This window comes from Aspergillus bombycis (assembly GCF_001792695.1).
Source record: "Aspergillus bombycis strain NRRL26010 chromosome Unknown contig00088, whole genome shotgun sequence".
In the NCBI taxonomy this organism is placed as follows: Eukaryota; Fungi; Ascomycota; class Eurotiomycetes; order Eurotiales; family Aspergillaceae; genus Aspergillus; species Aspergillus bombycis.
Window position 1 is genome coordinate 112683 of NW_019170090.1, and position 21975 is coordinate 134657.

At 49.0% G+C, this 21975-nt stretch overlaps 10 protein-coding genes across 10 annotated transcripts; 6 read left to right on the forward strand and 4 right to left on the reverse strand.

Moving 5' to 3' along the window:
• Nucleotides 1-729: 729 nt before the first annotated feature.
• ABOM_008339 (phosphoenolpyruvate synthase) lies at nucleotides 730-3120 on the forward strand (the record flags this gene model as incomplete). The annotated part of the gene is made up of 1 exon (XM_022535468.1): nucleotides 730-3120. The coding sequence occupies one exon, from the start codon at nucleotides 730-732 to the stop codon at nucleotides 3118-3120; it is 2391 nt and encodes a 796-aa protein (XP_022386208.1).
• A 358-nt stretch (nucleotides 3121-3478) lies between these two features.
• On the reverse strand, nucleotides 3479-4561 carry ABOM_008340 (lactate/malate dehydrogenase family protein; the record flags this gene model as incomplete). The annotated part of the gene is made up of 3 exons (XM_022535469.1): nucleotides 3479-3916; nucleotides 3985-4214; nucleotides 4288-4561. 3 exons carry the CDS (start codon nucleotides 4559-4561, stop codon nucleotides 3479-3481), a joined length of 942 nt encoding a protein of 313 aa, XP_022386210.1.
• Nucleotides 4562-4867: 306 nt separating this feature from the next.
• ABOM_008341 (putative pyruvate decarboxylase) lies at nucleotides 4868-5278 on the forward strand (the record flags this gene model as incomplete). Its single annotated transcript, XM_022535470.1, has 1 exon — nucleotides 4868-5278. The coding sequence occupies one exon, from the start codon at nucleotides 4868-4870 to the stop codon at nucleotides 5276-5278; it is 411 nt and encodes a 136-aa protein (XP_022386211.1).
• Nucleotides 5279-6702: 1424 nt separating this feature from the next.
• On the forward strand, nucleotides 6703-7401 carry ABOM_008342 (uncharacterized protein; the record flags this gene model as incomplete). Its single annotated transcript, XM_022535471.1, has 1 exon — nucleotides 6703-7401. The coding sequence occupies one exon, from the start codon at nucleotides 6703-6705 to the stop codon at nucleotides 7399-7401; it is 699 nt and encodes a 232-aa protein (XP_022386212.1).
• Nucleotides 7402-7741: 340 nt separating this feature from the next.
• ABOM_008343 (uncharacterized protein) lies at nucleotides 7742-9238 on the forward strand (the record flags this gene model as incomplete). Its single annotated transcript, XM_022535472.1, has 1 exon — nucleotides 7742-9238. One exon carries the CDS (start codon nucleotides 7742-7744, stop codon nucleotides 9236-9238), a length of 1497 nt encoding a protein of 498 aa, XP_022386213.1.
• A 748-nt stretch (nucleotides 9239-9986) lies between these two features.
• On the reverse strand, nucleotides 9987-10922 carry ABOM_008344 (uncharacterized protein; the record flags this gene model as incomplete). The annotated part of the gene is made up of 1 exon (XM_022535473.1): nucleotides 9987-10922. One exon carries the CDS (start codon nucleotides 10920-10922, stop codon nucleotides 9987-9989), a length of 936 nt encoding a protein of 311 aa, XP_022386214.1.
• A 3700-nt stretch (nucleotides 10923-14622) lies between these two features.
• ABOM_008345 (phthalate transporter) lies at nucleotides 14623-16487 on the forward strand (the record flags this gene model as incomplete). The annotated part of the gene is made up of 8 exons (XM_022535474.1): nucleotides 14623-14828; nucleotides 14911-14950; nucleotides 15006-15134; nucleotides 15183-15300; nucleotides 15358-15503; nucleotides 15573-15790; nucleotides 15842-16303; nucleotides 16364-16487. 8 exons carry the CDS (start codon nucleotides 14623-14625, stop codon nucleotides 16485-16487), a joined length of 1443 nt encoding a protein of 480 aa, XP_022386215.1.
• A 1546-nt stretch (nucleotides 16488-18033) lies between these two features.
• On the forward strand, nucleotides 18034-18744 carry ABOM_008346 (uncharacterized protein; the record flags this gene model as incomplete). The annotated part of the gene is made up of 3 exons (XM_022535475.1): nucleotides 18034-18371; nucleotides 18430-18494; nucleotides 18551-18744. The coding sequence occupies 3 exons, from the start codon at nucleotides 18034-18036 to the stop codon at nucleotides 18742-18744; spliced, it is 597 nt and encodes a 198-aa protein (XP_022386216.1).
• A 350-nt stretch (nucleotides 18745-19094) lies between these two features.
• Nucleotides 19095-19495, reverse strand: ABOM_008347 (thioredoxin family protein; the record flags this gene model as incomplete). The annotated part of the gene is made up of 2 exons (XM_022535476.1): nucleotides 19095-19392; nucleotides 19473-19495. 2 exons carry the CDS (start codon nucleotides 19493-19495, stop codon nucleotides 19095-19097), a joined length of 321 nt encoding a protein of 106 aa, XP_022386217.1.
• Nucleotides 19496-20808: 1313 nt separating this feature from the next.
• Nucleotides 20809-21763, reverse strand: ABOM_008348 (nucleoside-diphosphate-sugar epimerase family protein; the record flags this gene model as incomplete). Its single annotated transcript, XM_022535477.1, has 3 exons — nucleotides 20809-21459; nucleotides 21513-21611; nucleotides 21668-21763. The coding sequence occupies 3 exons, from the start codon at nucleotides 21761-21763 to the stop codon at nucleotides 20809-20811; spliced, it is 846 nt and encodes a 281-aa protein (XP_022386218.1).
• Between the last annotated feature and the right edge of the window lie 212 nt (nucleotides 21764-21975).

Consider the following 21975-nt stretch of genomic DNA (forward strand, 5'->3'; position numbering starts at 1 on the left):
TACATTCCAGCTAATGAGACCAACCAGGTATGCCTCAAGCAATAGCTGGCTCCTATCCTATGACGTGAGAGAGAAGTCACTCACGGGCTAGAGCCCTCCAGAAGCCGAAGCACAAATACGATTGGCATCGATCCCTCCTTGGCGATACCTCGGCGTGTGTGGGGTGAGCTAAGTCAGGCGATGTTATTGGGTCGACATCGGACAATGCATAGAGACTTTTGACTATCTGGTACCTTTGTAGGTAGACGAGCGAATTGTACCTCAAATAACAGCGCCGCAACATGGAGCTTCATGCTTCGCCACCTTTCGGTTAAGAACAACCTATCATTTTTCTAGGTATAAATGCCATGGACACAAATGAGGCAATACTGAACCTGTGAGTAAAGTGGCATGACCACTCGGCCGAAAAGGTCCTCAATTTAAGATTTCAGGATGGTAGCCTGGTCAACTATAGCCACATCTTGACTTCGTATGATACCATCCCCCAGTGCGCAGACAGTCACAGACAGTCGTTTGTGCCAGGGCCTTACTGCCAAACAGAAAGTTTACTTCAGAATATCTCCTGATGTTTATTCCCATGCCTCGAACTTTGAGAATGTATACCATTGTACAATCCGCAGTTCTACAGGCCCGAGTGGTTTGTGGATTAGAACACCGCCGCATTACTTCTACGGTGATCCAACTATAGGACAGGAACTGTAACAGTGATTCTTTACAACTGTCGTAAAGATGAATGACATGAGCGTTCATGCGAAATTTGTTCGAAACTTCGAGCAACTAAGGCGCGAAGATGGACCCCTAGTTGGCGGCAAGAATTCCTCCCTCGGTGAGATGATCACTGCTCTGGGAGGAAAGGGCATTGCAGTGCCACCTGGCTTTGCCACGACGTCGAACACCTATTGGCACTATCTAGACACCAATGACATCCGGAAGAAAATCACTAAACTAATTGAGAACTGGCAACTGAGAAAGACAACTCTTGCTGAAACCGGCCATGCGGTACGTGCTCTGTTCCTTCATGGGAACTGGCCGACGGATGCAGAAGCCGCGATTAGGGCTGCCTATCGTCAACTTTGTGGCAAGGCTGGGGTTGACGACCTTGGTGTCGCGGTCCGATCCAGTGCGACTGCAGAGGACTTACCAGACGCAAGCTTTGCCGGTCAGCAGGAGTCCTACTTAAATATCTCTGGCGAAGAGGCTCTCTTGCATGCCTGTCGACGCTGCTATGCATCGCTGTTCACGGACCGGGCTATCAGCTATCGCCAGGCCAAAGGATTTGACCACATGAGTGTTGCCCTCTCCATAGGGGTGCAGCGAATGGTTCGATCTGATGCCGGTGGCTCCGGCGTCATGTTTTCTATCGACACCGAAACTGGTTTCGACAAGGTCGTTCTCATCAATGCTGCATGGGGGCTTGGGGAGAACGTCGTGCAAGGGACCGTAAATCCCGACGAATATCAAGTCTTCAAACCACTGCTAGCTGATCAGAGCCTGGTCCCGATCATAGAGAAAAAACGGGGTGAAAAGGGAATGAAAATGGTCCTTGGCGATACAGAGACACCCACCCGAAATGTGCCCACCTCGAAATCCGAGCAAGCAACATTCGTGCTGAATGACGAAGAAATTCTTCAGCTCGGGCGTTGGGCCTGCACAATTGAAGCGCATTATGGCTGCGCAATGGATATGGAATGGGCTAAAGATGGTATTACGGGTGAGCTGTTTATTGTTCAAGCCCGACCAGAAACCGTGCATTCGCGCAGCCATGATGCCATTTTCAAAACGTATAAGGTTGGCAAAAAAGGACGTCTGTTGACCACAGGCCTCTCTGTTGGTGACGCAGCAGTGTCAGGCCGTGTCTGTCTCATTGAAACCGCACGGGACATCGACAAATTCATTGATGGCTCCATACTAGTGACCGAAACCACCGACCCAGACTGGGTGCCTATCATGAAACGAGCCGTAGCCATCGTCACTGACCATGGCGGACGAACCTCGCATGCGGCTATCATCAGCCGCGAACTGGGCCTCCCAGCAATAGTTGGTGCGGGCAATGCTACATACATCCTGCACACTGGCCAGGATGTCACCGTCTCATGCGCAGAGGGCGACAACGGCTTTGTGTACGAGGGGATCTCGGAAATCACGACGGAATCTGTGGATTTGACTGAGTTCCCGGAAACCCGGACAAAGATCATGCTCAATCTCGCGAACCCAGCCGCAGCTTTCCGCTGGTGGAAACTCCCAGCTGATGGCATTGGACTCGCCCGTATGGAGTTTGTTGTCACCAATGCCATTCAGGTACATCCCATGGCGCTTGTCCATTTTGATCAATTGAGGGACACGAAGGCCAAGGAGGATATTCTCCGGTTGACGACTGGGTATGACAACAAGCCGGAATATTTTATCGACAAACTGTCTCACGGGTTTGCATCCTTGTGTGCTGCCGTCTATCCCAAGCCTGCTATTATCCGCATGAGCGATTTCAAGACCAATGAATATGCCCGTCTTGTGGGTGGCCGTGAGTTTGAGCCGGACGAGGAAAACCCTATGCTAGGCTTCCGGGGCGCCTCGCGATATTACTCCGCCCACTACAAAGAGGGATTTGCGTTAGAATGTCATGCAATTAAACGTCTACGAGAGAAAATGGGCTTCACAAATGCAATTGTCATGATTCCATTTTGCCGCACAGTAAGAGAAGCGAAGAAGGTGTTGGACGCCATGGCAGAGAACGGGCTCAGGCGGGGGGAGAATGGGCTGCAGGTCTATGTTATGTGTGAGATCCCATCCAATGTTATTCTCGCAGCTGATTTTATGGAATACTTTGATGGCTTTTCTATCGGCTCCAACGATTTGACGCAGCTCACCCTCGGCGTCGATCGTGATTCTGGGGAACTCGCAGACCTTTTCGATGAGCAGGATAAGGCAATCAAGTGGATGCTGCAGCAGGTTATCCAGGTGGCAAAGCAAAAAGGTTGCAAGATCGGCATTTGCGGCCAAGCACCCAGTAACCACCCCGAGTTTGCTCGGTTCCTAGTTCAGTTCAAGATCGACTCGATCTCTGTCAGCCCGGACAGCTTCTTCGTGGTGAAAAGACACGTCGTTGCGGGTGAAAATACATGATCAGGAGTGGTACAACGTCCAGAAATTGCGCTATGAAGTATCGAACATGGCCTAGTCTAAAAAAGTGCTTTAGGTCTTGCTCTTCCTTTTTCTCTGTCTTTACTTCCAAGTCCGGTAATGATGCATCAGCATACCACGTCGGTTCTAATATCCGCTTCGTCAAGTAAGCAAGTAAATACAGCCTTTTCATTATAACAAACGATAGTGAGGCTATGCCACGCAGTCCAGCTAATAGAAGTACTATCACTCGTTCATTCGCCCTCCTATGCCATAGACCCGTTTCCAAAGACATCTCTTGGCCACCCCGAGACAGGACATATCTTGTTAACTACTATGCATGGTGGAGATCAAATCACAGTCACTCATCAGATTTAAGCCTTTCCACCGTGTGTTTCAGTTCCTGCGCTGTCTCATTAAGGTCCTCCCATTCTTTCTGATCCAACTGCATATCAATCGCTTTCATGACCCCTCCCCTACCAAGCACGACAGGAAGGCTAAAGCAGCATTTGTAATCGGACAGGTAGTGGCTGATGCAGCAGACATCCCGCCTATCGAAGAGAATTGAAGAGCAAATACTACAGACTACGGAACCAATTCCGAACGGCGTTCCCCCTTTGGCTCGAATAATTGTCTGAGACTTAGCTTTGCATTGATTCGCAACCTCAGCCAGGTGGGAGGTCTTATCAGGGAACCATCGTGCGGCGGGAACGCCCCCAATGGTCACACCGGACCATGCAACTACTTCTGAGTTTCCGTGGACACCCACGACCTGGACATCGACAGAGCTAGTTGCAACCTAGGAATCCGTTAGCGAGCACTGGGACCCAACTATCAGGGCAAAAAAAGAAATGGTATGTTACTTACCCCCGCCCTTTCTGCCAATAGCCCGCGAATTCGGACCGAATCAAGGAATGTACCTGACCCCAAAACCTGAGACGTTGGGAGCCCGGAAAGCTCCTTCGCCAGGGATGTGAGCAGATCGACAGGGTTAGCCACGATCAGTAAGATTGTATCCGAGCGAAAAGGCCTCGCCTCGTTGACTATGCCCTGGACGATGGCGATTTTGTGGTACAAATGCTGCACGTTCGTTTCACCTAGGAAATATGTAAGACTTTGTTGCGCGGAAGAAGTGGATATGTATCAGGATTGTCGTTATTGTCCATTTACCTCTAGAATATCTCGATCCAGCAGTAATCACCACGATATCGCATTGGCCGATTTCTTGGATGGTGGCCGCTCGTACACGTATGCCGCTATTGTTGCCATAGGCCACGTCCGCCAGGTCACGGACTTGAGCGTCTCTCAACTCTGCCTTTATATCGACAAGGAGTAGCTCATCGGCAACACGACCTAGGATGAGCGCGTATGCAGCAGCAGAACCGACTTGACCAACACCGACAATGGCCACACGTGTTTGTGGCTGGCTGTGTTCGGACGGCATTATCGGCAACAGCTTGTGATATTCAACCTCACACAGACCGATAGTCGAAAGGTCGAATGCCTTGTATTTGGTAGGAGGCGGGGTGATTACATATATCCAAAGCTCGTATGCGTAACAGACACGATATGGAAGGTTCGGAAGCGATCGATAACCTGACCACACGCTTTGTACGAATATCTATGACATAAAGCGGGTTTAGTCACACCTGACAAGGACACTTGTATTGTGATCGAATGGCGAGATATAGACGATAATTTTGTAGCTCAAGTACCCCATGGTTCTCGCTAGTATATACTGGTATTTAGCATGGCGTTCCATGGATCCAACTCAGGTGATTCATTTGGTATCAGGCCATCGACCCAGATGTTTGAGTACCACGGATTCGGGTTTGAATTACCACATGGCAAGGATGTTCATCATACAAACCAAATATCCGCCAATACCCCTGTTATACTGGTGGATGCTGGTGCAATCCGCCACAATGCGCTTGGGTATGTTCATGAGTTGATTCAGCAATCTGGCTTCCCAACCTTCGCCACTCCGATGGGGAAGAGAGAAGCGGATGAAACACTGCCTACCTTTGGGAGTGTATATGCGGGGAGTGGTTCCAATGAGGGCGTCGCTGCGAGGGTGGAGTCGGCCGACTTGATCCTGAGCACTGGACTATTGAAATCAGACTTTAATACGACAGGATTCTATACCGAACCAGCTGACTGAATACGATTGACTTCTACAGCGACCATGTCCAGGTCCGGTATTCCCTATATCCGAAGGTGAGGATGAGAGGCATTCTAGAAAAGGTCATCCAGCAACTTGGTGAATTAAGCATCAGCCCCAGTTCCTCGTCTTTCTGCAATACAATCCATAGTGGCATCATCGAGTCCAGAGATGGACCCATCACTCACTCTTGGCTATGGCCTGTGGTTGGTAATTGGCTACAGGAGGGCGATATTGTCAAATTACTGAGACAGGTACTGCAAACGTCGGAATATGAGAAGCGAGATTTCCAAGGGGTATCACAGCCTTCAGTCAGGTCCTCCGGGGTAGCATTGGGTATTCTGTCGGCGCATACCTTGGGGCTGCATTGGCCGTCCGAGAAGCTGAGAATCGGCGGATAATACTTTTTATGGGAGATGGTAGCTCCCAGATGACGGTTACAGGAAGCGAGCACAATGATACGTCAAATCTTAAGCCCTATCGTGTCAGTCCAAATCACTAAGCCTCCTCCGGACGCTTTACTTTGCTTTGCTAATAAGATCTAGATTTGTGACCTGCAACGACGGGTGCACTATCGAACAGTATATACACGGCTGGGGTGATGATTCCAACAGTATCCAGCCTTGGAAGCACGCCGCGCTGGTCCAGGCGTTTGGGGCTAAATGTCTATAGCACTGCAGCACCTACCAGGCTTTAACCAAAGAATTAACTTAACTTACCTTGTTGCTTAACAACCAGCAGTTCTCCTTTTGTCCTCATTTTCAGGTAGGCAGTGTGCTACTCACTATACACTTGCTTTCTTTAACCAACTGACCTTTCCAGCTTGTAGAATTGTATATGCCAAAAGATGACGCACCGGCGGCCCTCAAACTTACAGCAGAAGCTGCAGCGGCGAGGAACTCACAGGCGGTGGAGTAAGCATAGTTCCCAAAGGGCTAATTTGAGAGGCCTGGGCGAGTAGTGAGTTACACAGCAGGCTAGTCTTATTGCTGGAGTGATGACTGAAAAGTATACTTTCAACAGGTATGTGATGTAGGGAAAAGTGAAGGGCACGGAGGACAAAGTGTGTATGTGTATAGGACATATTGATTAAAGCTTCTATTCCGCCTTATTCAATTGTTGGTTATACCAGTCACTAGAACATCTATAAATTGCCTTTGTTTCTAACTTCCCTCGTGGCTAAACGAATGTTGTGTAGGTATAGTCGAACTACAGTGGAGCGACGTCCATTTTCGGCAATCCATCCGGCATGGATCCATCCCGCCATACTAGGTCATCCACAATCGGTGCACAGTCGCCCGACGGGGGGTAAGAGGGGCTGTCCGAATAAATAGAGACATCCAACTATCGTTGTATTCACGTGTGAGTTGACGCGACCCTCCTGATGCAAGCTAGCTTCCTTCCAACCACAACTCGCCGCCACCATGGAAGCCGTCTACCAAACCCTCGTCGCCCGGGCCCTGCACATCTCCCAAGCCCAGCAAAGCAGCGACCACCCCGGTCCCCTTAAGCGGGTAATCATCGCTCTGAGCGGTCCGCCAGGCGCAGGCAAATCGAGTATTGCAGCGACCGTCATCGCACGGCTCAACGCACTCGCAGCAAAGCCCTTTGCCATTGCCCTCCCCATGGACGGCTTCCACTACCCCAAGAAGTACCTAGACGGGCTCGCAGATCCCGACGAAGCATACGCGCGGCGCGGCGCGCATTGGACCTTCAACGCATCGGGTGTGCTGCAGCTCGTCAAAGCCCTGCACCTGAGTAAAGCGGTCCAGAGGGAAGTGATCTATGCGCCGCAGTTCGACCACGCGGTCGGTGACCCGGTGGAGGGGGCGATCGAAGTGTCGCCGGACGTTTCGTTGATCATTATGGAAGGGAACTATCTAGCATACAATATGCGGCCGTGGTCTGAGATCGGCGACTATGTGGACGATACGTGGTTCGTGGATGTTGATATGGAGGTGGCGAGGAGGCGCATCGCGCGGCGGCACTTGGAGAGTGGGATTGAGAAGACAATGGAGGATGCGGTGCGGAGAGCGGAGAGTAATGACATGCTAAACAATGTTGATATACGCGCAAACCTGATCAAGCCTGCCGTGGTTGTCTATAGTGTTGATGAGCCATAGACCGAATTCAAGCATGCATTCGTTAACATTAGGGCAAGGCGGAAGAATCGACACCCGTTTTGTCTTCCTCCGCCGCCCGCGTGCGGCGTAGTTTACTACATATAGTAATCGGGCGGAAAGATCAACCCAAAAGGAAACCAACGCCGCAGCCTGAGAAGGTCATGGGCTTTGACTTTCTCAGCTGGCGGAATACAGCAGAGTAGGGTCCAAGGAAGCCAAAGTGAGCGTGTGATGTCGTTGTCCTTTCCATACCAAAAAGACATGAAAGTGATGTGGCACGATATAAAGGACTTAGGCCAGCATCATCTTTGGCCTCCTATCAACCATTACGTTTCTCAAGATGCTGCTGTCCCTTGCACTGCCCATCCTAGGCCTATCAACGGTGGCCCTGATATTGACCCCGTTGGTCTATTATCTTTGGGACCCACATGGCCTACGGGAGTTCCCCTCGCCATCTATTGCTGCCATCAGCCCTATCTGTCGTGCCTGGCACAACGTTCGATTCAAGCACTACGCCGCGGTGCATGACGCTCATGAAAGACTCGGGACACATGTTCGAATTGCTCCCAACCACATCTCTATTCTCGACCCGCGAGCACCACAGCAGATTTACGGCCATGGAGCCAACATGCTCAAGGCCGACTGGTATGATGCAGCTGCAGGCCCTCACCGGAACCTGGCAGATACCCGCGACAAGTCCGAGCATCAGGCAAAGCGAAAAATGCTTGCACATACCTTTGCCGCCAAAACTGTCGTGGCGTTTGAGCCTTTACTGCAAGAGAACCTGTCGAACCTTCTGAATGTTCTCGATCGCCACGAGGCTGCAGGTGAAATGGCCAACATACGACGTCTCTTGAACTATATGTTAATCGATATCTTTGGACAACTGCTCTACGGACACAAGCTCGGCTGTCTTGAGCGAGGGGATGATATCCTTGTTGCAGAGTCAAAGGATGGCCGTACATACAAGGCCCCCTTTATCGACTCCCTTCTGGATTCAACTGTGATCAATAACCTGCTGGCGATATTCTCCCATATTGCGCCTACTCTCGGGAAAATAGCACAGTACCACCTGTACAAGAAGAAGGGCGCGGACTGGGACAACATCGTGTACCACAATACGAAAAAGCGATTCGAAACGCCAAAAGCCGAGGATAATTTATTCCAACGCTTACTCCGCGACAGCAAGGGCCAGGACCTCAACCTGCCATTTGGAGCGATCTTGGCAGAGTGTTCATCCATGATGAATGCCGGGACGGAAACAACGACAGCAGCTATGACCAACACAACCTACTTGCTGTATAGCCACCCGCCAGTACTGCAGAAGCTCCGTGACGAGATCATGGCCGCTGTGCCCGGAAACGATATACCGACCTACGCCGTAGTGTCAACGCTGCCATACCTTCGCGCCTGCATTGAAGAGTCCCTCCGAGTCCGCCCAGCAAGCTCCTTCGGTCTGCCGCGGATTGTCCCCAAGGGTGGGAGAGAAATCTGCGGCCAGTTTATCCCTGAAGATGTCATTGTTTCGGTGCCCACATACTCCCTTCTGCGGGACCAGACCGTCTTCAAACAGGCAGCCGAGTACATCCCCGATCGCTGGCTCACCGAGGATCCGGAGGAGAAGAAGAGGATGATGAACGGCCATCTCCCGTTTAGCACTGGGCCTCGCGCGTGCATTGGACGGAACATCGCCTATTTTGAACAAACGGTTGTAATTGCTACTATTGTGAAGTTCTTTGATGGAAAGCTAGAGGAGGGTTTCCAGTTAGAGACGCAGGAACGATTCAACTCGAATGCGGGTGATTTGCCCATGCAGATGTCTCGTCGCGTTTTTTGATCATTGCTGTATCCACTGTTTCTCTGTTCGTCTTTTGCTCTTTTCTATCTTTGTGAGTCCTTGGCGAGTAAAACCAGTATAGTCCAATGGAAGAGAATCGTGTTAGCGAAATATCAATCCTAGAGATTGTAAAGGTCATTGAGAAGTCGGTAGTTTAATCGTCATAGATGCCCTACTGCCACCAGTATTCTCATATCACCACCGTAGTATTTCTGCAACATTGAGACTACTGTAGACCGTGTGCCCTGAGGACTATTGTTCTGCTGACTCCGCAACGATGTCGAAGCTTTCTCATTCTGCTATTCCAGCGCAGGCTACCTAATCCCATAGGAATTCCAGCGGAGCAGTGCGGAAAATCACCCCCCAAGGGGAAGCCGGTCCGGATCAAGGAATCCCTTTGCGATATCCAGCTCCTGCCCCAGATGTCCCCAGTCTGACCTGTTCGTTGCAGAGCACGGTCCTCGACTGATCAGGTCGCATGATCGTGCAGAACCTAGTCGAGTGAGGATCCCGGGGTATCTTGGGGTGGTCTCTGTATGTTGTTGCGCCTATCATGACAAGGGCGGTATTGATTAGTCTAGACGCCTCTTGCAGTGCAGATTTGAGCCATCAGCTATTGTTTAGACCATCACTACGTCCGTACTGGTTGGCTGTTACATGATCCAGGTGAATGATGTGAGATTTTAGGGCTTCCCTTGTTTTGAACCATTTGATAACTGTCTATAAAAAAAGATTCACGTCAAAGCCTTCATTTTTCCCGCCCTCGCTCGGAAGGTTCCGATACGACGACCCGTTGTCGCCTCCCATGAACAGGCCAGCTTTCAACTGCACCGGTCGACCCCAGCGAACTGGACGGGAATGGCTCAGAATTGGAGGGACTCGTGGCAAGAGCTATTAGGCGGCCCAGAATGGCGTACTCTAGTTTAAACTTGAGGCTGTATGCCACCGGTTTGAAGGTCACTTGAAAGGCATAGTACCCTGCGAATTGAATCCCGACAACAGCCACATCGAGTATAATGATGAAAATATTGATAACCAAGAACTGGCTGAGAATTTTATAGTGAAGTGGACTGGGATGCAGGCGCAGCATCTTTGCCGTTTCCCACAGGTATATGCCGGAGATCAGCAATTCTTGGACGCAGAACACTACCAGCTGAACCCGCTCCATAATATTATACCCTCTCGTAGACCGGCTCGCCATGACGGCATTATGCGAGTGGCCCCCGTACAGTAGGACGGCAGTGGAGGTATGGAGTACGATTCCGTCAAGAATGATCATTGCCAGCGTCAGGTTGAGCACTCTGGGCGAGCGTATGATGAGGTGTAATCGCGACCATAGAATGAGAGAATGGCCGGTCACCATACAAGACCAGCTCACAATGATCAAGGAGATCGAGAGATAATACGGTATCCCCAGATAAAAGATGTAGAAGATGTAACCGAGGCATATTGGGAAGAGACTGAGCGACGCGATGAATAAGCTCCAGAAGTAGCATCCTCGGTAGGACTTGAACGTCGATAGACAGAAAACGATCAGCTCAGCAGCATTGTACCATGCAATGGCGACAAACACGGATATGATATATTTTTCCACGGCGCTGAGGCTACCATTCTTTGGATGTAGCTCGTCGTCCGGAGCCCGCGTGGTAAGTAACGAATGGCCGACTCCTGGGTCAGATCCCATGCATGAAACCGCGAGTAAGGGATGAGATGAGTGAAGGAAAAGAATGAAATGTTCCAATGCGAGGTTGGAGAAAAGGAAGCACCGCGATTGAAAAGTCAAATAGCCGATACGGCAGTGATCGATTGTTCTAGGCCAAAATCAAACCATGATCTACGCTGCATTCTTCAAAACGATGATCCGGCACACCGCAAGCTTAAGCCGAACTCGTGGATTGTTCTTGTGGGACGAATTCATCTGTCAGGTCAGATAGGTGCTCGGTCGATGCAAGTCAGTGCAGAGATTTCCTCTTCGCATTCGCATAGTAAGCAAGGTTTGACATTAGCTAGTAGACCCAGAACACTGGTCTTTTTGACGTCAAGACATGATCAACACTCGATGTGCTGCGAATCATTGTGATCGGACTGCGTCCCACTTTTCATCTTGATGCCATTAGTGGTTCGCATCCCGGATTTAATAGCGCGCAAACCAAGGGTCCAGTAGCCCAATCCGGCTGTCATACCGTATCAAGTGGAGAAAACGCTAAATGGCACTAAGACAGGGGAAAGGGAGCAAAGGAAGCAAGTCTATTTGACGTGGTTTTCGGTTGGGAGTTCGAGGGGCCGCCTGGAATTTTCCCTTCTCACATTATCCAGGTACTAAATGAGTTGGAACTTAGGGCGTTGGCTTCCCCTCATGTGATTTAATTTACATCGTGCGCGTTCAATTTGTGATTTATCATCCGTAGTCTACAAGCTAAGAAGCAAATGTGACTTAAATTATGACTCGAGTGGGCACCCAGAGAAACATGTACCATTTATAGTCAAAAGAAAGCACCCGTGCCTACACAATCGAAGGCCATGATATGGACATCGTTCTCACTGCCCTCGCAAGCGCTTGCAAGCGCTTACTAGCCCTTTGGACTGTTTTTCGTGCCTTGAAAATTTGCGCCCAGTAAAAATAATCAAAGCCCCCGTACTTCCCCAGAAAATGCCATCTCAAATTTGCGAGTACGATTCATAATGATCCTGCCTCTAAGGCGGCTTTTTGCCCCAAGGCTTGTTACCAATCCCTACCTTTGCTTGGCGATCGCTTGTCTTCTGCTTATGTTGGCACTGCCGACTCGATACTTCTGATGCTGGGCTTCAACGACATGGCCTGGTTCCCCAGCGAACCTTTATCAGCGGCCGGGAAGATCTCCCCGTCAGCACTAATACATACAATGCGTTATTGCGAGAGGCGATTCCCGGATGGAGCACCCTGGATTCACCAGTGCATCTGGTCGAGCCGCACAAGAATTATGAATGCGCACCGATAGCGTGTCCCGTGGGCTATGATGGCCTTCCCCCAAATGTCCAGGGCGAATATCAGATTGCTCGTGCATTCACACTCACTCTGGTACATCATTTCAACATTGGGACTTTTCCGTTGTCTGTTCCTATCATGTCTGGCGGGCCATTGTCTGGGTTATCCAATCTTCAAGGTGCTGGTAGTCTTCCGCAGGGGCTACCAGGCATGATACCGTAAACTGGCTACCATTATCCCCAGGCCAATACGAACAGCCACCAGTCTCACCCCCTTAATCTACGGCGTCACAAAGCACAGAATGGGCTTCTATGCACATTGCATGTCCAGCCTATATGGAGGGTCAAGAATTTCTGGTTAAATTTGATTGTGAAAGTACTTTGTCGCAGTACCATAACACAGTATATCATTGACGAAAAGTAAAGAGCCGGGAGGATCTTGACACGGATAGATAGATATTGATCTCTCGCCAACGAGGTGGCGCATCATACTACAGATATTCCAGCACACCTGGCGCACTGAACCTTGATTACCTGGGGTGCATCTAAATCTCCATTAATGTATCGAGATAAACTCAACCCTCAATCTTTCAATAATAAGTCTGCTGTCCCTCCATGTGGACTTTTGTATATACCCCATTAATATAGGTAACATACTATATTCATACAAAACACTCTGGCATTATTGGAACCGGGAAATCTATGGCCACATTTTCTCAGGAAAATATCTCAAACCCCAGTGAGCCTTTAGACCCCTCTATTGCTAGCGCCATAGAACAACTTGATATGACTTTTGTAGGTGCAGTGATGTTGAAAGCAAAGCCGGAGGTTCACCCCCAAGCAGTACAGGGATCCACTCTGGAAATTTTGGGGGGTTAGGACGTACCTATATTAAGCCCCTTTCTATGGCAAGAACAAAGAAAGTCACACAGTATGTCTCTAGATGAAGTACTGGTACCCCATTCCCCACATTCTAATCAAGACAGCGGCAAATTCCGCACTCTTGCGGGACGAACTCCGAGATTAGCAGAGCGCCCGTGTGGTAGAGGATGGCAACTGTGGAAAATGCGAGCTTCGTCACTAGTAGTAGACGAGGCTCGGCAGCTTCCGTATCATGCTTGGAGAGGGATTCGGTGTCCTATCACATCGAAGGAGATAACAGTCAGGCAGTAGGTCCACATATAATCTCAGTTCAAATACATTTTAAACGAGGAGAGAGACGGCGACGCAGTAACAGCAGCCAATGTGTTAGGGCAGGGGAACCAAGAAAAAAAAAAAGAAAAAGAAAAAACCAAAAAGAAAGAAAAGGGGCGGAGCATCTTTCCGCGGTGCGGAAGATACAAATCGTCTGTGCTCCATAAATATATTCCCACCCTTCGTCCAAAACTTTCCCTGCTTGTCATGGAAACATATGGCCGATATACAGCAACATATGAGTATCAAACCACATATCAAACAAGAGGGGTTGGCACTTATATATATGACCGGTTGGCTGGGAGGAAGACTAGGAAGATACTTGTTAAAATCAACTATACCAATAGAAAATGGTCACAGACAGACATACCTAAATGCCCTAGCCTCGCTCCGAAATTGGCGACATCTAGATCCACGATCCCACATAGAGTATCTGGCAGATTAATTCCATGCTGTACCCTGATTAAACATTCCGCACTTTGCAGAAAAAAGCAGTCTGGGGTAAAACCAGGAGTTTCCTCTAATAGGACGACTCTTTGTAATCCCAAAAGAGTGAAAATACTCAGTGCACAATTTACAAGCCGTAGCATAGAGACCGTAACTGCCGGCCGTTTGTACACCTACCTACTTTCGACATGGGGAAAGGCTGCTAAGTCACTCTTGGGTAATCAACTAAGCGGACGATTTCTCGGCATTGGGAACGTTTCAATTTGGCACTCATGTTATAACAGTAGTATTGTAGGTTTGTTAGCACGGCGACTAGATCTAGCGCCGAAATCAATACTGGATTTTGGACAAGAGGCACGACACATTCGGGTAGCCCTACATACATGTAACATAGAGCTTCCAGATTCCCCATTAACACACTTACATTTATCTCCAACTGCAGATACACCATTTGACATGTCGTAAGCACAATCTCTACTAAAATATATGAAGGTCGAGTCATGAACACCCAGGAACACTGTCAAATGCAAGGCGTAGGGAGGAGCATCGCCTTGTAGGCTCGGGTTCTAGAAGTAGCACGCACGAACCGACCAACCTAATCCTTCCAAGAGTTCTTATCACAAACACTGGCGGCCACTTAAATTCTTTTATGCCCATATAGATAGGCGAGGAGGCAATTTGCGGGGATGAGTCCGTGTTGAACCCAAGGATAGGATCTATAAAGGCAGATAGATTCCTGGACATTTCTCGCTACCATTGACCTTCTTATTCTAACTATCATGGCTCCGTATTCCAACGAGAAAGACCTTCCCACTAACAAGCTTGAGCATGGGCTGACAAACATTGATGACGATGAAGAATATACCTACGAGGAGCAAAGAAAGATTGTCCATCGCGTCGATCGAAGGCTTGTTGTGATCGCCGGACTCGGGTACTGCATCAGCTTGATGGACAGATCTAACGTTTCGACTGCCTCGATAGCAGGGTAGGGTAGCTGCGCACTAGCCGTCCATTCTGTTCTGCTCATCGCTATTTCATTTCCGTATGGAAGTCACTGACGGTTTTAGGATGAACGAGGATCTGGAAATGACTGAAGGATATCGCTATGTACGTTTCCGACCCCGACATACCATGATTACCCTGTCTAACCGGTCTGGCCAAGTCTTTGGTAATGCTCATCTTTTTCATACCATACGTACTCTGCCAGCCATTCGTGACCGCTACGATTCGGAAGTTTGGCCCACGAAACTTCCTGACCACAATGGTTATGTGTTGGGGAGGCATTACCATTGTACGTTATCGACGTTTTAGGGTGGATAATAGTTAACAATACCTGCAGGGTATAGGATTCACGAAAGCATGGCAGCATGCCCTCATCGCGCGGATATTCTTGGGGGCCTTTGAAAGTGGCTATTTCCCAGGCGTGGTATATCTACTGTCATGCTGGTATTCTAGATGTAAAGTGGCATCAGGGACGACGATTTCCTAGATATAACGACACTAACAGGACTCAGATGACATGCACAAGAGATTTTCGATGTTCTACTCAATTGGTCTCTTCTCGCAAGCAATTGCCAACATTCTTGCATATGGACTTACCCACATGGATGGCATCCAGAATCTTGCAGGGTGGAGATGGATTTTTATTATTGAAGGCGTGGTCCGTTGGCATGATCCATATTGATTACAGTATATGAAGGCTGACCGAGGGATATTCCAACTCGCAAAGATCACGTTGGCTATAGGCGTTTTGGCATTTGTGATGCTTGTAGACTTTCCCGACAAAGCACATCGATCATGGAGATTTCTCAATGAAAGAGAGTGTGCCTTCGTCATCCGCCGCGTGAATAGAGACAGAGGGGATGCTGAGCCCGAAGACTTCTCGATCAAGAACTTTCTTCGACATGTGGCGGACATTCGGCTCTGGGGCTATGGACTTATATTCTGGTATTGAATCTCCCCCAAACAGAGCAACAGACAACCTAACAGCAAGATTAGTTGCCTGATGACTGTGACGTACGCCATCGGATACTTTCTTCCATTGATCTTACGCAATGGGATGGGGTTTAGCGTCGGGGAATCGCAGTATCTGAGTGCACCGCCATACGTATGGGCTTGTATTCTCATGATCTTTGAGGGCTGGTTTGGCGACAAGTACCGGCTACGAGGGCCAATTCTTATCGTTAACGCTTTAATGCAACTAGTGGGGATTTCACTGATGGGGTTAGCCAAAGGCAACGGTGTTCGATATTTTGGGGTGTTTCTGGTGACAGGTGGAGTAAACGCCAGCGCACCCACTGCTCTAGCATACCAGGCGGGCAATATCCGCGGTCAGTGGAAACGAGCGTTTGCGAGTGCAATGATGATCGGAATGGGTGGGATTGGCGGAATCGCTGGGTCCTTGGTCTTCCGCTCCCAAGATGCACCTGAATATTATCCTGGGATCTATGCCAGCCTTGTGTGAGTACCCTGTCGCGTCCCTCTCAGACTGCATCCCTAACCTGAGTCATATGGCAACAGTGCATCGGCCTTGATTATTGTGCTGGTCCTAGCTTTGAGCGTATACTTCGTTTTTGCCAATCGGAAAGCTCGCCGGGGCCTGATGCTGCTCGAAGGATCGGCCCAGTTCAGATACACACTGTAGCAAGGACTATGCTTAAGAATTAATGGGGGATTATGAGGCAATTCACAGATCACCTTTCTTGTGTCAAAATTGGGAGCTATATATCTAGGCCATCACCATATGCCATGGTGATCCCAAACCGGCTGATATTATATCGAAAGCGTAAGCTTGAGGGACGTTGTTTTAACTTCAATCCCCCGTAAAATGGGTTAGTTTTAAGATGTATTCCAAGAACAGTAAGGTGAAATGTGCGACAGTGCTGTAACCCAGCAGAGGTTCATTACTTACGACCCTCTGGGGCAAATTTGTCATATCTGGAATCCACGACTGTTATATCGCCGGCCGACTTGAATTCGCATAAACTGCTAGCCATAGCCTTCAGGGAACGTGGAATGCCTGGGCTCATATGCACAGACCTTTGATTAACTCCTGACAGACTTTTGTTCCCCTAAATCGCACCCGAGAGCGGTGCTCCCAAGATATCTCGAAGCTGAAGCTTCTCCCAGAATCACACACGAAGGTTATAACGCAGTTCCCCTTGGTAGATATCTTGGCAGAACTTGGCCCTGTTCGGCCCATGCGGGACAATATCCCAATAGAGTCAGTCTACTAGTGCTGGTGTTGCAGCTAGCCGCTGTCTCCCCCTTATTGATCATGCATCCAATACAATATCTTTATGCAGTGTTGTAAAAGACTATAATTAACTACTTTGCAACCGAGATACGTAATGGGTCGTCGACCAGTACATCCAAGCAGTACTTGTTGATGGCTAGAAGTAAGTATATGCATATTGTCAAGTCCCTTGCTGCTGAATGAAAGCCATGTTCATGAAAATCTGTCCCAATTGCGGGGTGGCGACAGATCAGCAAGCCTGTTAAGACTGTAAAAAGCCCTAGAAGGACGCTCCCCCAAGAATGGCGTGAACATCCACGGTGAAAGTATTTGTCAAGGTTTTATTAGATCTTTCAGCAGTGCGGTGTGGTGTACTCCAATATACGCATCCCGGCAACTATCTATATAGATTGCATATTCTTCAGATCTCACCATGCCACATCACACGAGGTCGGTTATTCTGATTCTATTTCAATAGCCCAGTAATAGTTGATGAGCCACTATGACCTATCACCGTGGCGATTTACTACACAACGTCCGATCACTGTTGTGGCCGATGAATGGTCGTCGACTCGGAGAATATCTCCGACGACCCTCAAAACAATTAGAAACTTGGCAGTGCCAGGGACTTGCTGAGGTAACATGGCCGTATAATTAACCAGCTGCACCTGCGGTTACTTCCAAGCAACGTAAGTACTCATACACCTCACGCTGCGCCCATCATGCTGCACGGTAGAAGCCTTGCGGTTATCGTCGTTCCGGCTGTAGTGGGATCATCGGGGGAGTATATGGTATTGGTCGAAAAACGGCGGACTTCCATGATCGACCCAAGGATTTCCAACGCGCGATGCTGGTGAGTGTGCCTTGTTTCTCACCGTATAGATAAGACATTGATCGCCTAAGTATATAGTGCTGGTGGCTGGGTCAACTATCCTACACGTTTACCACTACCGTCATGCGGTTATCCATTGGCATTACACTCGCTCGTTTTGCCCCCAGCAGGGTCCATTTGTACTTTCTCTACGGTACCATCGCCTTGTCTACCGTGGCGGGTGTTTTTGCATTCTTCTTCGCCACGTTTCGGTGTTCACCCGTTTCCTACTATTGGGACAAAACGTCAGGCCAAGGGATATGCCACAATGAGATTGAGGTCAGGGTCATCTACTTCTATAGCGTGATAGAAGCCGTGTTTGACCTTGCTATCGGCATTCTACCTGCGCTCTTCATCAACCATCTCGAGCTGAATCGCCGCACCAAGTTTGCAATTGCTGGCCTTCTTGGACTTGGCTGCCTGTTCGTCTCCCATAGCCCCGAATTCTATCGCTTCCAGGTACGAACTAATTTCTTGCAGGGCATTTGCAGCTGTCATCGCTCGAATTCCCTTCACTCATCTAATGACAGAGGCCAGCTTTCTGTGTAAGGCCACACGCCCTTGGTATCTTTTGCTATATCCAATCTAACACTTCAGCCAGACGAAACAACTATAGTCGCAGTAACTTCCGACGTGGAAACCGGGATAGGCATCATAGCAGGGAGCTTTATGGTCATGCGACCCGCCTTCTCCATGTTCACCAAGTCCAAGACAAAGGAAATCGCAAAAGGCCATGTGAGCCCTTACCGCGGCTCTCAAACGTCGGACGACACCTTGAGAGCAGACTCCTGCTGAGTTTCCCTCGCCAACACTAGCACTTGCGCTATCGGCCATTGTCTGTCGATCAACGGCTCTCAAGGCAGGGGCTCGGTATCGGTATATATACCTTCAGCCATCCTATTCTGAGGACGGGATTACGCTAAATAAGGCTACCTAACGCCAAGGGGAATAGGGATCGAACTGTACTCTACAGTATACTCCAAAGCCATACACCTTGCACTTGTAATACTAGCAATATTAAATGACACGACTCATGAGGAAGGCCCAAGCATATGATTAAAAACCGACGATCTCATACCGCTTTGCCCGATGCTTCTCCATGCCTAACCGCTGGACAGGATATCTGTTTCAGCAAGCGAGGAGGTTTATGCATGTCTCCGAACAAGCTGTTCCAGGCCTGGGGGGCTGGCACCCACGAGCTCATCCACCTTGATACCATTCTGAAACACCATGAAAGTTGGCAAGGACCTGATTCCAACTTCCTCCGCAATGTCCTGCTGTTCATCCGTGTCGACCTTGACAAACTTGATCGAACTGAACTCTGGGATGGAGGCCAGCTGTTCGAAAACCGGGCTTATCGCCCGGCAAGGGCCACACCAGGTAGCCCAAAAGTCGATGATAACGACTTGGTCCGAGTTGATAAGAGTTTGGAACTCGGTAAGACTGAAGGGAAGCACAGGCAACGGTTAGTTACATTCGAAGGGGTGACCGGAACTTGTTCGCGACGGTCCTGTAAGACATACCTGTTGAGAGCAGTGACAGACATGATGAGATATTGAGGAGGATCTGATTCTGGGAGAAGGGCAGCGTCAGGGAGCGGTGGTTGTACTTAGAAAGGGAAAAAAAAGGAAAAAGAAAGAGAAAACCAAACGAGACGTATAGGGACGGGGAAGCCTGGTTTATATATCGATCTCACGTCGATCTTTGACCCCACCTCGCTTGGACCGCCGCATTTGCCGATACGTCGAGGGTATTCGTGAATCAACACGGTGGTCGAATTATCGGGCTCGAAACCACCCACGCATGGATCTGGATACCCACTACTAGTATCTGCCCCTCATTCAGCCGTGCAGATCATTTTACGTAGGTACGTACTTCAACTCCATTCAGATAACAAAAGCATGTCGCAAAGGTGAGAACATATTGACGGGCAGGGCAGTCCTTGCGAGGCCGGGATCATGTTTGCAAAAAACACTCCCATCACCGACCAACTCCACTACGTACTTCTCACAGCTGTCCCCTATCACCAAAAGATATACGTTCATGGCAATCGTGGGTATATATGTAAAGAAAAAAGAACGTAGGAATCAAGAAAGTCGGTCGTTTGACCAAGTCAATAGCCAACACGATTATCGAAGAGAATATCCGACACACAAGACTATCTATTATTGGGAACGGAAGAGTTACTACAGCTACTTAGATACCTGATCGAATTGCTTTAGGATCTGCGGAACAGAATTATGTCTTATATCGAAACCTAGAGAGCAGTTTATAAAACAGATTGAATCGCGGTATCCGCCAGAGAGATAGACGGATCGTTGCCAATTATCGACAATCAAGACAGGATTTGCTTAATGTACAGTCGGCTCATTACTGCCAATGTAGCCAGATAGAAAGAGACACTTGAAAATATAGTAAAGGACGTAGCGACTAGTCTTAAAGGGCTCGAGTTACTGCTCAAGGATCTAACAATGAACGAGATAGTCATCTCTATTTTTATACTTCGAGATCGGATTTAACTAGAATTTGGGAGATATTTTCTATAATCTACCAAAGCTTCTTCGCGTTATCCAGCAGCACATTTAACATCATCACACGATAATAATACATATATCTGGTATAATTTGCCCAGTCAATAGTCAGGAATTTTCCTGTGCTCTTCTTCCTTATTCTATAAGCCTTGTAATATATGCGAAGTTTGCATCCTTGTAGACATAGACTTCTTGGTAGAAGTCCCATTGTATCATTGTCAATCTCCCACAAGCATATTCAAACAGGGCAATATTCGTACAGAGATAAAAATCTACACATTATTCCAGCAAAACGCCTCAAAGAAACAAAGAAACCAGAATGCCAGAATCACCGCTTCACAAACCCACTCTCCGTCTCCAACCAAGTTCCAAAATCCTTCATATCCGGGTGAACCTCCTTCAAAGCCCTCACATCGGCCCCATACCCCTCGTCATAAAACCACCGAAACATATACCCCATATCCTTCATCATGGCCATGAACAACGAACACACCGGCCGAAACGCCATGGGCAGTGACTCCCCTCTGGTCTTCCTGAAAACCCGCTCCATCTCCTCGAAGCTCAGCTCGTCTCCCGCCAACGAGATACCGCGCCCCTTATACTGATCTGGGTTCAGGAAGGCATCGGCGCCGAAATGCCCGATGTCGCTGGTCGCCACCATCTGAAGCTTCTTCCCCTTCACCGCCATCTTGAAGCAGGTCGCGAAGACCTTTCCGAAGAAATCGGGCGTCAGGTTCTCGTAGAAGGCAGTTGGTCGTAGGATCGTCCACTCCATGGAGGTGTTCTTGCTGCGGTCGACGAGGTGGTGCTCGATATTGTGCTTTTTGATGAAGTGGGGGATTTTGGTGGGATTGGTGTAGGAGCCGTCTTCGCCGCCGCGGTCGACGGAGCTGTAGACGAAGAACTTGACGTTTTGTTTGAGGGCTTCGTCGATGAGAGATTTGCCTTGGGTTTCCTCGGCGTTGTTTCCGATTGCGGCCTTTGGGACGGTTAGTGAGGTGAGTGGGTGTGTTGGAGGGAGCAACTACTCACTTGGACACTGTAGACGCCCCAGATGGGGGAGGAAGTTAGGCGTTGGGCATTTTGGAAGATCGTGGATGGGTTATCTAGGTCGCTTCGACGAGCTTGATGCTGGGAGAGAGGCTACGAAGGTTCTGGGCGGAGGTGGAGGTGGGATTTCGCGTGACGGCGAGGATTTCAAAGGGGGCGTTGCGGGAGATGAGGCTTTTGATGAGAGAACCGCCTTGTTTACCGGTTGCACCGGTGATTAAGACGGCTGTCATTGTGCGAAAAGCGGGATAAAAAGGGAAAAGGATAGTATCTGCCTTCATTGTAGGTATCGCTGGAAAACAAATATAAAGGATTTCGAGGGTTCAGGGTTAGGGCAAGAGTAAGGTAGTCTTTACTCAGCCCTCGGGCTGTCCTAAGCCCGCGCTGAGCAAGCAAGAACAATTAGGGCTCAGAGTCAGTCAGTCCAATTTGCCTTGAAATTTAC